Raw genomic sequence first — 14,995 nt, 5'->3', positions numbered from 1 at the left:
GCTCAGTTTGTGCGATGTGCCCACCTTTATTTTCTTTAGTATCCGAGAAACATCCAAAGCGAGTGGTAGCGTTGCTTTCCTTCTGTGGGGCCAAAAAAACCCAACTCCGCGCATCGTGGCGTCTGTGGTGTGTTGCTTATACAACGGCGCCGTACACGTACAGCCTGTTGACGTGAAGTTCGATTAGCGTTTGTGCAACCATCTTCCTCCAATATACGTAAATGGGGTGGTAAAACGTGTGCGATCCGCGCGACATATGTGAGAAGTTTGTGCTTTTGTGGGAGTACGAATACGAGCAGAATTTACACGGGTTGTTATTGAAACACGGGTGCTATAACCGGAAAGGTGTATGAAAAAAAAAAAAACGGAAAGGCAGAGTGTTTTCATAATTGATATGTAAAAGGCATATGTGATCTGATTACTTACGCACAGAGCGATAGTATTGCGTATTTTGTTTACCGTTTTGTGTTATGCCGACACCAGCAATGAATAAATAACGAATGGAAGATACAGTGAAAAACAACATTATAGAACCAGCATCTTGATTCTATTCCGTTTGCTGCACCATACTCTAATTGCTTAAATAGATAAAAAGCTTTGAAAGCTTTCACGGTTAAATCTTGTAATTAACTTGACATTATTCTTCCCCGCACGATAAACCAAACTACGGCAAACGTTTTTTTTTTGTTTCGACCGACAGCAAGCCATGAAAACAACGGCTAGTGTGCACGTGTCTAGTGCTTAGTGTAGTGGTTGGCGGGAAAAAAATATATAGTGTGCGTCTCGCTTCCGTCCGTTGAAATCATCACCTAAGCACCAGCAATTCGACAGTGTTGTGGCACGTTGCGCTTGCATGTGTTGCAGCGCTGGAAAGAAAAACCGAACATCGGGGCTGGAAAAACGATTGCATAAACGCAACACCCTGCGGTCGACCGCTGCCTACCAGGTAATTAGACAGCTTACAAATATTATCGACATGTTTTACAAGCGCAAAATCGTCCCCATCGCCCTCCCACCGTGGGGGCTATATACGAGGAAAATGGAAAACCCCCCGCAATGAAAACATAACGTTTGTTGAACGTTAGTAAAAGTTGCATTGCGCCTTTATCTGTAAATTACTCACCAAGGAATTTTTTAACGCAAAAACAAACACAAACCACACAAGCGATGTGAATTTGAAGCTTTCGGAATAAAAAAAAAAGGAAGGCAACATGCGGTTTTGTACGCGGACAAATGACCGTGTGTGACATTTGTGAGTCAATTTCATGGTTGAACAAACAGGTGAAAACAGACGAGTGGAACCGACAGGGTGTCGCATACGAGTACGTTTGAGGGCATGAAAAAGTTTATGCGAGATAGTGTAAGTTTTGTTGTATTATTTTTACCATTTTTTCGTAGAAAAAAAAATAAGATTTTCGTTTTCTCCATTTTTAATGTGTGCTGCCGATGGTCTAACGATGCTTTCTTATTCTGCCATTGCTACAATAAGTTTACCAATACCATTTGTCTCCTACCAAAAGATGCTGAGAAAAAGAAAATTCTGACTTAACTTCGAACATTCGCGAGATGAATGAAGTGAATGCACACGACCTCGACCTTCTCGGGGAAAGATGGAAGAAGCAAAGTAAGACGACAATGAAACCAAACAAGCAACGACACGATCAAACACGTCGCGATCGTACCAAACGCTTCCATCGCTTGCGTCTGTCTTGCCGGTTCGTTCAATCCGTCCGCCCCGCGGGATGCTGCGGAACCATTTTGACGGCCCGGTCTGTGTGTTCCGGTGTGTGCGTGCATGACAATAATAAGCTTTCAGCTTTAGGAGAAGGCAAACAAACAAAAAAAAGGTGCGCATTGTGTTCGATCGTTTCACGCAACGCACCACTACACGGACAAGCCATCGGCAGAACTCGTTTCGGGGCTCGATTTCTAATTGGGAGGGAAGCTAAAATAATTGCGCCGGCATTAAGGAAGAAGTATTGGTATGAGGATAACGTCAGCAAACTTCCAACCCTTCCTGCGCACCTTCAGACAACCGCCAACTTGCGATCGTTCCGATAGCGATTGAACATCAGGCGAGCCGATTGAGAGCGCGATCACGCGTCTCCTCGGTGCTCTGGAGCACCGTTCGCATACCTGGACAGAACCTTCCCCCGGGGGTGATTGGCATGGGACGAAAACAAAGCCAAAAAATATTGGACCCTGCCCGAAAGCATTCTGGACCGCTTGGTGCTGCATTCTTTGTGCTTCTTCCAGCGTGTGTGCTTTCAATTTCACATTCGCGATTCTTTGCTGGCCATTGCTGGCTGGCGTTGTTTTCCATTCTTGAAGTTCTCCGAGCATTTGGCAAACAGGTTTTACACCCGAACGGACGGGTGTACTGCTTTTCGGGTGTTTTTTAAGCGATAAGCGATCTTAAAGTGTGCCGCCTTAACGACGAATCACTAGTTGACCTATCCTGTGAGATACTGTGTGAATGTGTGATGAAGTTAATGGACAGTTCGTTGGCCGTTCTTAAGTAACTTAAGATGTTAAATTGTTTTTTTTTTAAGTTCCAAAGTAAAGCATCAACCAATAGGAATTGTTGTGAAATAGCGGCAAACTTGAATTCTTCCTGAGGACCTTTAAAGGTGGCTCCGATTGCCAACGAAGCGACTCTTGAAACTGTTCCAAAAACAAAGGCCGGACATTGGACATAGTGAAACATAAATCGATCGGAAGCTGGCATACAGCGTTAAGACTGTTGGCGCCCACGACTTGCTGCTTGGTTATGGCCAGATATAGAGCACAGCAATACACCTAACATACACCGGAATAACTCATGATTTCTCTTACAAAAAAGCATCCCAAAAGTAAGGTTTTAGCCTGCATACAGACGCCCACACGTGGCGGGGCATTCATTTTTTTCCCCCTTTCGAATTCCATGCTTCCCCAATGCTTACGTCGAAGCTGATGAACGCGTGCACATAAATTCTCGCTCAAATAATTTCTCCCCCGCGACGGAACCTGGACATGACAAGCCCCCCGGTTTATTTCTTGTGTTTCTGCCCGGTTAACATTATTTATAATATCACACAGTTGCCGCATAAGATTGTCCTCCTTTGCTGCCCCATTGCGTTGCTTTCTACCCTACTTACGTGGAATTGGGGCATCAGGATGTTAGGAAAAGGAGGCAAAAAAGGCTGGTAGCTCCCCGGGAACAGGAGACATTGCATTGCCCCAGCCCTAGCTGTCGATAGCGAGAGAAATCTGCATATTTACCCAACTGCAGGGGTGGAGGAGATCGTAGGAACAGGCAGGGCTGGTATCACTAGGCACTGCTTTAGTTAACAAAAAGGGATAGCCTTTAATTAGGACCAGCCACGCTGTGGCCATAATGAAAGGTGTCGAGTGTTTATAATCTGGAGCAGCCATAATAAACACTCAAACCCTCTTCCGGGACACCGGAGCGTCTAGAGTAATGAGATTAATTAAGGGATGTACGTACGTGGTGGTAAAGGTTTGCCTGCTTGCTGTATAATCTATTCCATTGGACAACAAACCTCAACGAACGCTGCTGAACAGAAGCAGCAAGTGGTGCTTCGCGAAACACTATTTAAAACATCTTAATTTGGCAAGAATTCATCTTTGGAGTTCCTTCCAACAAACAACGTACGTAATTACCTCCATTTAATCCACCAAGGTTCTCTTTCCCCTCGAGGTATTTTTAGGGGGTCCAATCTTCCGTGAGGTGTGGTACGGTTTTAATTCTCCCGTGTCCCTGGTACCGTAAAACCTTCCAACCTGGGGACACCTTAACAAAGCGAATGTCTGCCAATAGACCACTACAAAAACGAATAAAAAAAAAGCTAGAGACCTTGACCGTCGCCTGCATAATGACAAATTCCCACCAATCTGCACGTCGGCAGTCCGTAGCTGTTTGTTTATCGTTTCCCAGGCCCTGCTCGACCCGACAGTCACACCACCGAATGGCTTCCGTTTGGTCACCATTTTTGGTGGTTTAAAAACTGTAGCCTTTCCTTATTGTAGCATGGTTTTGCATTGCGAACGATGAATGATTTGATGCCATGATTTGTGAGGCTTCTGCTTTGATCGTTGCAATTAATATCGCATCCATACGCGTTGGGTAAGCACTTGTGCAACATGCTCTACTGACCGGCTCAATCAACCGATGCAAACCGGTGGCAGTAACGCGTTACGCAATGTGCAATCTGATAAACAGCGTGTTCCCTTCCCCGCCAATAGATGATCGTTATTTCCATGCTTTGTACACAAACGCCCGAACGGTGGTTTGTTCATCTGGAGCGATAAAAAAAAACCCGGCATGCCGTCGAACTGTTGGTGGAATTCAGAAATACCTACCCATTCCAGCGGAGAAATAATTGTGCTCACTGCAAGGTAATTCCACGGCGAAGTTGCGCTATAAATAAACCCCGCAGACCAGTATCTCTACACATCCAGCCATGAATCAGGCGGGTGAATTGATCCAGAATCTCCCAAGAAGCCAAAGAACTTCAATTGCGCTGGCGTATTGAACCGGGCAGTTGCGTACGAGTGCGCCCGAGCACCATTTGATACTCGTGTGAGAACCAGAATTCGGCCCGCTGCCCCACCGAGAACGCGCTTACACAGCGCTCATGCTGACTTGCGCCTTTCAGACAGCGTTTTGTTGGAAGAGTTTCGCCCCGGTCCGAAACTGGGGAATTGAACGATCGATCGCCGTGGAACTGATAAAGCTCGGCGCAATCGAATCGGTTTGATCTGTTGCTTGCTGTTCCGCATCGTGGGCCGTGAATCTCACGTTAGGTGTGTAATTACTTTCCGACGCTTGCGGAGTTCTTGCTGAGTGGTGGCCGTAGCGAGCTCGTTATCGTGTTACACCCAGCTCCAAACCATCGGTTGAGCATCAATTAAGTTCACCTCGCAATTCCAGACAATGTAGCGAGATCGCAACACGCGTGTGTTACTGCGTTTCGGAGTATTGTGTGCTTTGGCTCAACAAAATCCCCCAACTCCAGGATTGACTTCTTCCGTGTAACGACCTTGATCACGGTGAGGTTGCATCTGGGTTCGGATCCATGGTACGCTTGGTACGCAAAGTTTGCTCAACCGTTCGTTGACGTAGCAATATCTCTCCCCTCCCCGCCGTTTCCTCATTAACTTTGCCATTGCATGTGACATCTTGTTGGCAAATCCCAACAGCGACCACACAGGACTAAAAAGCACTGCCGTGAGTTCGTAAGGTTTCTTCGGGTGTAAACCACCGGTGACAAAGTAAACAACCCAACGGTGCACGATCGACCCGCGCACAGTTGCGGTCGTCTAGCATTCTGTCATGAAGAACGGCGCTGGATAGATGTCTAAAGGCTTTCAGGCGTGTGTCACCTTGACGGTGCTGTAAGCTGGTGTACGGTACGGTTTACACTACAGATGTTGATCGATTCAGAATTCTTCACCGTACCAGACACGATCTCGGCACTTGTATGCCGAGGTCCGAGGTGGTTCTACTTTGTCATGGCCCACCGGATGCACTTTGTTCCCGCCCTCGGGCGGCTAGCTCTCGGCATAAAGACCTTCGATGAGGGAGGTGTCGACGGTGGTGTGTGTCTGTGTGTTGTACCATTTTCTCATGAGATCTAATTGAGATCCCGCACACCACAGAAGCACGTCAGTCCGTTGAGATGAATCATCATCATTACGTTCTCATGGCGTTCTGCCTCGCCGCAATACAGGCCCGACCTTGGTTGGATGATTCTCGGGTCTCGGGTGGAACGTGGGTTCGCTGCTAACTCGCAAACTTTAATTGGCATTGGAAGTGGTAAGTACTGAAACGAAACAATACTGGATCGGGTATAAGATGTTTCGCAATAAAATAACTGCCTCCGATCGGCGACATTGCTCAAAATATAGCCACCTTTATGATGTTGGTGCTAAATCCATTTATAGAGAGAAAACAAGATTGGTGCAAGATCCCACGATATTGCTCCACTGTGGGGTGAACCGTACTTACTAACGTTTTGCTGCCGCAATGTGAAAATTGGACGTACTTGCTTGCTGTGTCCATGACCTGTCCATGAGTAGGTGTTTGATCGCTGCTTCCAGTGTTACCTTCTGGAGGTAATGGCGATCAGGAGAATGGCCTTTACAACCTATCACACTCCGCCAGCTAGCCAGACTAGTGAGGATGCGTCCTACGCAGTGGATCGATGCTGGAACCTACTAATGCACAATTCCTGCAGCATGCCATTCCGACCACGCGTATGTGTAGGCATCTCGACCGGCCGAGCTACAGATATCGTGCCAGCACCTCCGTAAAGCCATTTTCTTTCTCCTTTCGATCTTAACACCAGACAAACGATGGGGCGATTTATAACGTGTCTGGCAGCGCGGACCGGCTCCAGACGGTGGCGCTCTGCTTTGCATATTGATTCGGTTCACTATCGGCATTCTTCGATCGTTGTAATCCGCGCACTACAACCAGCACAAAGACGTTGGGCAACGTTCGTGTTCTATCGGTGTTGAGGAACAGTCGTTCACCAAGAACTTTACGCGATCGGTAGCTGCTGCGTGCGAGCAGAACGGGGGAGAATTCGAGCGAAACGATCTTGATTAGAACCAGGTGCAGGTGCACAAACAGGGTGACAAAGTCTTGTTACGCGACACCTTTTTGTTTTTTTTTGTTTTGCTCAACAATCTCCATCTCGCACCGGAAAGCCGTTACAAACGTTTCGTGGTAGAACTTTACGAAACCGGTTACACGTAGTTGACAGGGCACTTGGTGCGGTGATCCACCACCACGGGGTGGTTAATCAGTGAGTGATAATTGATTGGCAGAGAGCCGGTTTAGCAGAGCAGTAGTAACATAACACTTCAAGGACGACATTTTTGCGCCGTCACACAGGCGCCAACGTGGAAATGTTACTTTGGAGTTAGTGATGTAACAGGCGATTGCAAGAATTGTAATGAAGTTTTAGCAACGAAAAAATACCTTGAATATGCATATCCGTCACATCTTTAAGCTTTCGTTTAGTTACTCAACTGTTTTTATGCTCTGCGGATTGCATACCTCTTGGCGGAATTTAACAAAATCGCCATAAAGTATGCAATTGTTTTATGGAATATTCAATACGCATGAATAGTCGTCTCAATATGAATATATTATGAATATCCGCCTTAAAAATGCCTTGCATCTAGTTACCCGGCTCATCTTTATACTCTCGTTTAATAATTTAAACTGTTTTTTGCTTTGCGAATTGCATACCGCATGGTGGAAATTTAAAAAATTCGCCAAAACGTATGCAATTTGTCTCGCAAATATTGCTTCACATGTATATATTTTGCAATTTATGCCTTCGCAAATAAGCATAGTAGACGGGATTCTTTCACGATACATTGCTAACACCTTCCGGTTAAATTCTTTATCACTCCCATCGGTTCCCAGTACGGTGGTTGCGCAAAGGTTGGGCGCAACTATTTCCCCCTACCAAACACTTGTCGATGACGATAAAGCAACAAAAATCACCGATATCTTCCAGGTGCAGCGTGGCAGAGGTACGATAAACATACAAATAACCCTAGAGTTCACTTCCACCCCGAGCGGAACCTAATCTTATCAGTATTGAGTTAGATGGAAGAAAAAAAAATTACTCACCACACGGGGGAAAAAATGGAAGAAAGTGCATGAAAAACAGATCGGAAATAGATTTTGTAATCGATCGCACCCCGCAGAGAGTTGATGGATTGGTTTGCAGGGTGGAGTTTACGATAACGCAAACGTTTTTGATGTTGCACAATTGCACTATTTAATTGCGAAACATAAAACATACCGCTCGGTGGAAATGAAAGGCAAGCAAATGTTTTTTTTTTCCTCTCTCCCTGGCATATTGTACGATGAAGGTTTGCGCTAGCTGCGTGGCAAAACAAAAAACAGCGACTAAGCGCATTGCATTGCAACAGGCAGAGAGAGAGAGTGTAACCTTGCATAACGTGCCTGCATAAAATGCACTTCCGCTGAAACGTTGGTGCGATTCGGTTGTGTTTTCTTTTTAACGGCGCAAACTAAACCTTCAACCAAGATGGCACAAAACGTGCCCATTTTGCTTCCCGGTGTTTGTCTGATTGCTTCTCTCGGTTTTGCTCTCGCCGGTAATGCTTTCCAGCTTAATGGCACGTAAAGCGATCGTGAGGGCTACACGGTTACGGCTAACCATTGGGCAACAATTAATCGTCCCGACCGTGCGTCCACCGTGCATTGTGCTGTAGGTTAATAAGGTTCGTCACGGTGTCGCACTTTTGTACTGTCTTTGGGGGGGGGCAAAGAATCGAACGAAGGGACACTAATTTTTGGAGCTAATCTTCTGAAACCGACCCATGCTCAAGCTTGTTTATTTTTATTGAGGTTTTTCGGTCACTCTGTCACTAGCAGATGGACAGGGAACGATCGATCGGCTTTAAATTGGGAAACGTAATCGACCGTAACTATTAGCGCTGGCGATCGGTTGGACATCGGTTGGACATTTAACGGTTGCGGGAAGGGTAGGGTCCGGTTTGATTCGGCAGCAGAATACAAAAAGAGGGGGGTGAAAATGGTTAAATAACCCATTTACCTTGCATAGAAAAGTGAAATTTTGGGTTGCCAAGGCACGGCAAAGTTCCAAACAGGGGGTGTAGAATTGATGTTTATTTCCTGCTGCATCAAAGAAATCCATTTAGTGCTCCGTGTCGCAAGTGTGATGCGAATGGTGGTGTGTCCAAGGCACTGTCAAATGTATCGTTCCGCAGCGTACATCATTCGGAACAGGCTGGGCGGTGTGCCAAACCTTTGCGCACACTCTCGTACCAGAGATAATCGATGAGTGCAATGTGTTTGTGCAATTTGTTTGAGGAAGGATTTATTGAGACGTATTTTTTTCTATTTCAAACCATCCAACCATGTCCATTAGATCAACTTCCAATGTTCTTGGCAGTTCTGGAACAAACCCCTTCAAATCAACGCAAAGATCATTCTTCCCTTGCAACTCCAAAAAGCACACAAATAATGATGGCAATTACATCGCATTGAATGCAGAAATAAAACTCCATCGCTTTTGGAAGCTACAGTGACATTCATGCGCCAATTATGGCCACCCAGCGAGCTGGCGCTGACTGACTCAAACTGGAATGGGCAGGACATACAGTAGGGAAGACCAGAACACACGTACGCACGTACCGCAACGAATAGCAAAGTTTCACTGTTGGTCCCTTTTTTGGAAGGGAGATGACAGAGCAAAAAAAAAACGGGTTTCCCTACCCCATCTTAGACCTACTTCCGTACCCGGGTGCACTTGCGCTTTGGTGCTGGAGCGAGCGAGTTGGAAGTGACGTTTGGGTTTGGGTTCCATGTTGTGGGCGCAGTGATTCATCCTACATCCCAATCACGCCGTCGAAAGGCCAAAGTAAAAGCGTACGGCTAGACGAAATCGAAGACACGAATGAGTCATGCGGCATGATACTCCCATCCGCGATGCGCTTTCTTCTAGCTCGTGTCGGTTGTATGAATATGCAGCTTAACAACTCCACGCGTAGATACACCCCAATTTCCGTCCCCATTCACCCCCCCCCCCCCCCCCCCCCCGAGGCGCGCGTGTCGTCTCATTAAAAAACAATCCGAATGCAAATTGATCCTCGTCGGCAAACGCACGGGTGATAAAGATTGAATTGCAAAAGCACCCGTTGCATTATGAATCGGTCGACTGGAGCATATTTGGAAGGTTCATCTTCTCTGGCCAAAACCTGACAACGCTAAATGGCACCCGAGTGGTGATGTGAACGGAAACATCGCATCACGGGGGGGAAATAATTTTTATCTTCGCATTAGTACCGCTACACATGCTTGCAGCCACCGCGAGTATGCCGATGATCTCATTTGCCAGCCCGGCTGTACAATGAGCGCATTCAGACGTGAGAAAAATAAAACGACTTGAGCGGCATCAACACACGGTGTGGTAAAAGAACACCCGACCTAATATGAATATGCCAAAGGTGTGTAAAATGGAGGTGTAGGTGAGATGTTTTATTTTCCGTCAGTCTCCTACGCGCACGCTGATTGCGACGCGGGTGATTTACGGATGCTTTTACCCTGGAGTGCGATTTTACTGTCCAATAAGGTTGGATGAAGCTTATAAATTGGTTGATTTGTTTATAAGTGGATTTTTTTGTATGTGTGCTTGTTAATACAATTGATTGTTGGTGGGTTTGACTTGGATGTTACATATGCTTCATGCATTTGATTAGACACATTGTTGAAGTTCAATACTCCAAAATATAGTAGGATTTATTTCAAAACTTTTTCATTTTTGTATATACAGATACATGATGGATCCTTCCATGATTGATACATGATGGATCGAATTTCCTTCAAAACACCGTTTATATGTCGTATTAAGGGATCGTCTGCTTACTTTTACGTTACGAATTGTTTTAATATTTGAAATTTGCAAACTAGAAATTGAATTCCTCGTAGAAAACTGCACGATGTCTATCAAATTTATAAAATCCACGTATCTCCATATCCGTGTAAGTCGATAACCGCGTAACTCACGTAAAGACTGTACAGGTAGTCCCCGAGTTACACGGTTCCTCTTATACGTACTGGATACTTGGATACAGAGACAGACATACAGTTTTTGTAAATTTGACAGCTGAGTACTAACTCAAAATGGAGAAAAATTGGTTGAAAATGCCTTCCTTTATCATGTAATTTTTATTAATGCGTCTGAAGTGTTGAATAAATAAAGAGCAGAGAAGGAAGTCGACACTGTAACTATGAAGTATAAACGATATAACACCAGAAATAGATAAACGCGGATAAGGAGGCTCGCCGTTATCTTGGTAGTAATCTTGGGGACTGTCTGTACATAGTATTCAAGTTCAAGTGATACAAGCTTTTCAAGGTTCAACTGGCGAATTTTGAGCCATTTTTGTACTAATTGAAATAGAATTTGTGGAATTGGATTTTGTACGAAGAACTCTTGTAAGCTTCCAACGGAATCAATGTCGGCAAAAGTTCACAAAATTGAGAAAAATTCCAGCCATACCTCGACGATTCCAGAATACCTGGAATACCTTGACACATTCTAATTCAACATGAATCTGATTTTTTGTTTGCGTATTTGAACTCCAATGCCCTGTCAAGTTGGAGTCATTTCTGGTTTGTTTTCAAGTTGAATTGGAATGTTTTACGGTAGATGTTGGATATTCTGCCCACTGGTACTGGATCTTACTGGCAAAAGGTATTGATTCTGTATTTTCCAAAAGTTTCATCAACATTCGTAAAATCCCGTTCAATTTGTAAAAAATCCAGAAACGGGTTTAAATTTATCACGTGAACTTCAAAATTCTACTTTTACTGGGTCTGTGGTAAATGAGTCACATTATGTAAAGACAATTTGGATTTTAAATAATTCGCTATATGCATAGAGCATGCAAATGACATAAAAATATTTGAAGAAATAATTTAAACGATGCTATTTTCAGTGAGAGTTGACCAGAAGTGAAGCAAAGCTGCCATCTAATTGCGCAAAAATGTAATTTTAAAATTTAACTTCCATTCCAAACAGTTTGACAACGGCACAATTCCAACCGTATTGCAGTTGTTATGTAAGATCATCTGCACCAGCCTTTACTTTTCGTGTTCGTACCCTTCACGGCTTTAAACTTGTTTCCCACTATCGATCAAACTTTGTCTTCCGACTTGGTTGCATTTGTCAAGTCGAGGTGGCCTTTTGCACTGTTTTTCCTTAAACTGTTTGCGTTATCATTCTACGCTACTGTTTTGCTTCTTGATGCACAAAATTAAAATACATTACAGTTGGGAGCGGACATACGTTTCTCCTACCAGTGCCAAATCCCCCGCGGGTGGAAGGAATATCTTCAAAACAATTTAAACTTTTGTGACTGCTAGTTTTACTGGATTGTTTCTCTCGCGAGCTGAATCGTTCTGCGAACAATTTAACCTCATTACGGCGGATGGAATTGATTTTTGCCGGCAACGCAAATTGTAATTCGTTTTATGCGCATTTACGCCCGTGGGGATTGGAATCATTTGCAACTGCCTCGCACCCGGCAAATGAACTTCAATTTGTTCGAGATGAGTTTGTTTTTTTTTCTTACTCATTAATGTTTGTTTTACATTTTCTTATACACTACTACCACTAACAGGTGCCGAGGGAGTAAATATATTTTTTCAATCTAATTTCACTCGATTTACGAACCCCGTTGCAATGCATTGCATTGCGCACCTTTGTTACCGGCGAGGGTCACAGTAAAGGAAACACAAAACATGCCCATGTGGTTCGTACATGTTGTGTGCCGTCATACTTTTTCAACCACCACCGTTGTCTCACTGATGTTAAGTAAACAGGCAAAAAACCGAAACCACCGCTCTGCATTGCATTATGTCATCGAGTTGCAGTGCAATCTCGCCCAATGTGGTATGCGACACTCTATGCGATGGAAAATTTAAATTCACCTCCACTGGAGCATTATGTGTCGGAGGGTATTGTTTTATTTCCCTCCTTGCTATGTGTGCTGTCTGCGCTAATGTACTTATTGATGAAGAAACAGCAATCGTTCTGTTAATGGGTGGAACAAGCGAAAGTAACCGGCACTAGATTACCCACGAGAAACAGCCTCTAATAGCCACCGCAGCACTGTTTTGTATTACACGGGGCAGCGTTCCGAACAAAGACATTACTTACGGATGACTAACACTGGCGGCCTTGTATTACAGCATCCCTGCTTCTGCCGTGGCAATGATGTGGTTTTCTAGCTGGGAATTAGTGGCGTGGACTTTATGACTCAATCCTCCAAGCGTTTTCCTCTCCAACAGATTAACATTGGGCACAATGTAATGTAAACTCGTTCAATATTGTAGCATTTTTAGACTAATGTTGAAAATTACTTTCCGTTTAAAAATTCCATAATTCTAAAGCGGAACCAAATATTGTTGAAATGGCAGCAAGCTTCCTCTAATCAATTATTTTATCAATTATTAAGCTCTTCGCGATAACGCAGATAACGAATCCCAATTTGGTGCCGTCGCTGCGTAGCCACATGCAACTAACGTTCTCTCTATTTTTGTTCCAAATTGCAGAAATCCCTAAGCAGCGACTCACGATGGATTTGCACAAGCATTAGACTGGATTATTTGCTAATGTTGGTAATACAAGTCAACAAACGAAGCAAACGAATAAGAGAACAAAAATGAGATAAACACCCCGGCAAAACGCGAAGGTGTTAATCTGCTTCTGGAATCCCTGCCAATCTCCAAGAATCAAAACACCCGCCAAAGGGGAGTGGTTTCGAGTACCCGGTTTGCACCAGTTTTTTGGCACCCAACAATTGAGCCACCGGGCGAGACCAAAGTTCGCCGAACCGAACAAGATTTCGTAGCCTGCCGGAAACACGCAAAACCAAACCACACAATGTCGGACATTTGTGATTTTGAGTGGTCCAACAATCGGTACCGTCACAATCTGACCATATCGGAGCTAAAGCTGGGCTTCAATCGGAACGAACCGACCGATCGCAGCCGGGCGTTGATCGCCCTGAAGGAACTGATCGGTGCCAGCCGAGATTATGCGCTGAAGGATAAGTCCTGCTTTCAGGACGACGAGTTCCTGTTTCGGTTTCTGTACGCGCGCAAGTTCAACGTCAACGAGGCGTTCCAGCTGATCATCAACTATCACGCGTACCGGCAGCGCAATGCGGCCATCCTGCAGCGTTTGTCGGTGCTGGACGAGACGATACAGATTGCGCTGCGGGATGGATTCCCCGGTGTGCTAACGAACCGGGATCGGCGCGGTCGTAAGGTGCTGGTGTTCTTTACCGCCAACTGGGACTATGCGTCCTACTCCCTAGTCACTGTGTACCGGGCGATGCTGCTCACGATCGAGAAGCTGCTGGAGGACAAGCAGAACCAGGCGAACGGATTCATCGCGATCGTCGACTGGACGAACTTCACGTTCCGTCAGTCGTCGAACCTGAATCCGAAGGTGTTGAAGCTGATGATCGAGGGACTGCAGGTAGGTTGATGAACCATCTTTGACTAACAACACTAGCCACTGAGCTATTTCATCGGTGGCGCCCTCTGACGGGAAAACAATATCGCGGTACTATTATTCTTTTCCAAAACTCCTTTTCTTCTCGGTTCTAGGACTGTTTCCCGGTACGATTTAAGGCGATCCACTTTATCGGCCAACCGTGGTACGTCGAAGCGGCATTGGCCGTTATTCGGCCGTTCCTGAAGGAGAAGACCCGCGATCGAATAAAACTGCACGGCAGTAATCTGTCCACCCTGCATGACTGCGTCGCCCGGGACATCCTTCCAACCGAGCTCGGCGGCGAGGGGCCCACGTTTAATCCGCTCAACTGGTACCACGAGCTGCTCGAATCGAGCCAAACCGTCACGAAACCGGCACCTTCGTACTGTCTCAGCCAGACGCAGATCTACACCAAAACGCCGGCCCAGTTCGTACCAACGGTCGGCGGCCATCGGAAAGGGGCCGACCTGTCGCCGACGCAATCGCCCACGCCATCACCACCCTCCTCGCTATCGTCCACGAATGGGGCCGAATTTCTGAAGGCGGCCACCAAGGCAGCCGCCGTCAAGATCGGTGTCCTGACGGCCAAAGCGAACGATCCGGCCACGAACACGCTGCTCGGTGTGACGACCGGTGCCGGCGGTGGTGATTTGTGACGCACGACTCCCTGCAACGTGGTAACACTGGATGTGCATCCCGCTAAAGACTGGATCGTTTCGGTGGCCGGTGGTGGCCAGCACTGCACTATGATGATCTCATACCAGGTACAGAAACGTTCGTGGTGGTAACGACTGTCGTTATGGCAGGTGATAATGGGTTGGCAGATGGACTGACAGATGTTGTGCCTAGGAAGCGGCAAAGAGAACACCCAAAAATTATCACTTCCATGTGGAACAAATGCCGTTCACAGCAAG

The 14,995-nt window shown here is 45.7% G+C and overlaps 1 protein-coding gene across 1 annotated transcript; it reads left to right on the top strand.

The window, feature by feature from the left end:
• Positions 1 to 13,463: 13,463 nt before the first annotated feature.
• Positions 13,464 to 14,737, top strand: LOC128713507 (clavesin-2-like). Its single transcript, XM_053808366.1, has 2 exons — positions 13,464 to 14,063; positions 14,195 to 14,737. The coding sequence occupies exons 1-2, from the start codon at positions 13,464 to 13,466 to the stop codon at positions 14,735 to 14,737; spliced, it is 1,143 nt and encodes a 380-aa protein (XP_053664341.1).
• Positions 14,738 to 14,995: the final 258 nt, after the last annotated feature.

The sequence above is a fragment of the Anopheles marshallii genome, chromosome 3 (assembly GCF_943734725.1).
Source record: "Anopheles marshallii chromosome 3, idAnoMarsDA_429_01, whole genome shotgun sequence".
NCBI classification, from domain to species: domain Eukaryota; kingdom Metazoa; phylum Arthropoda; class Insecta; order Diptera; family Culicidae; genus Anopheles; species Anopheles marshallii.
The sequence above is the reverse complement of the archived record's forward strand: the minus strand, read 5'-3'. Positions and strand labels throughout refer to the sequence as shown.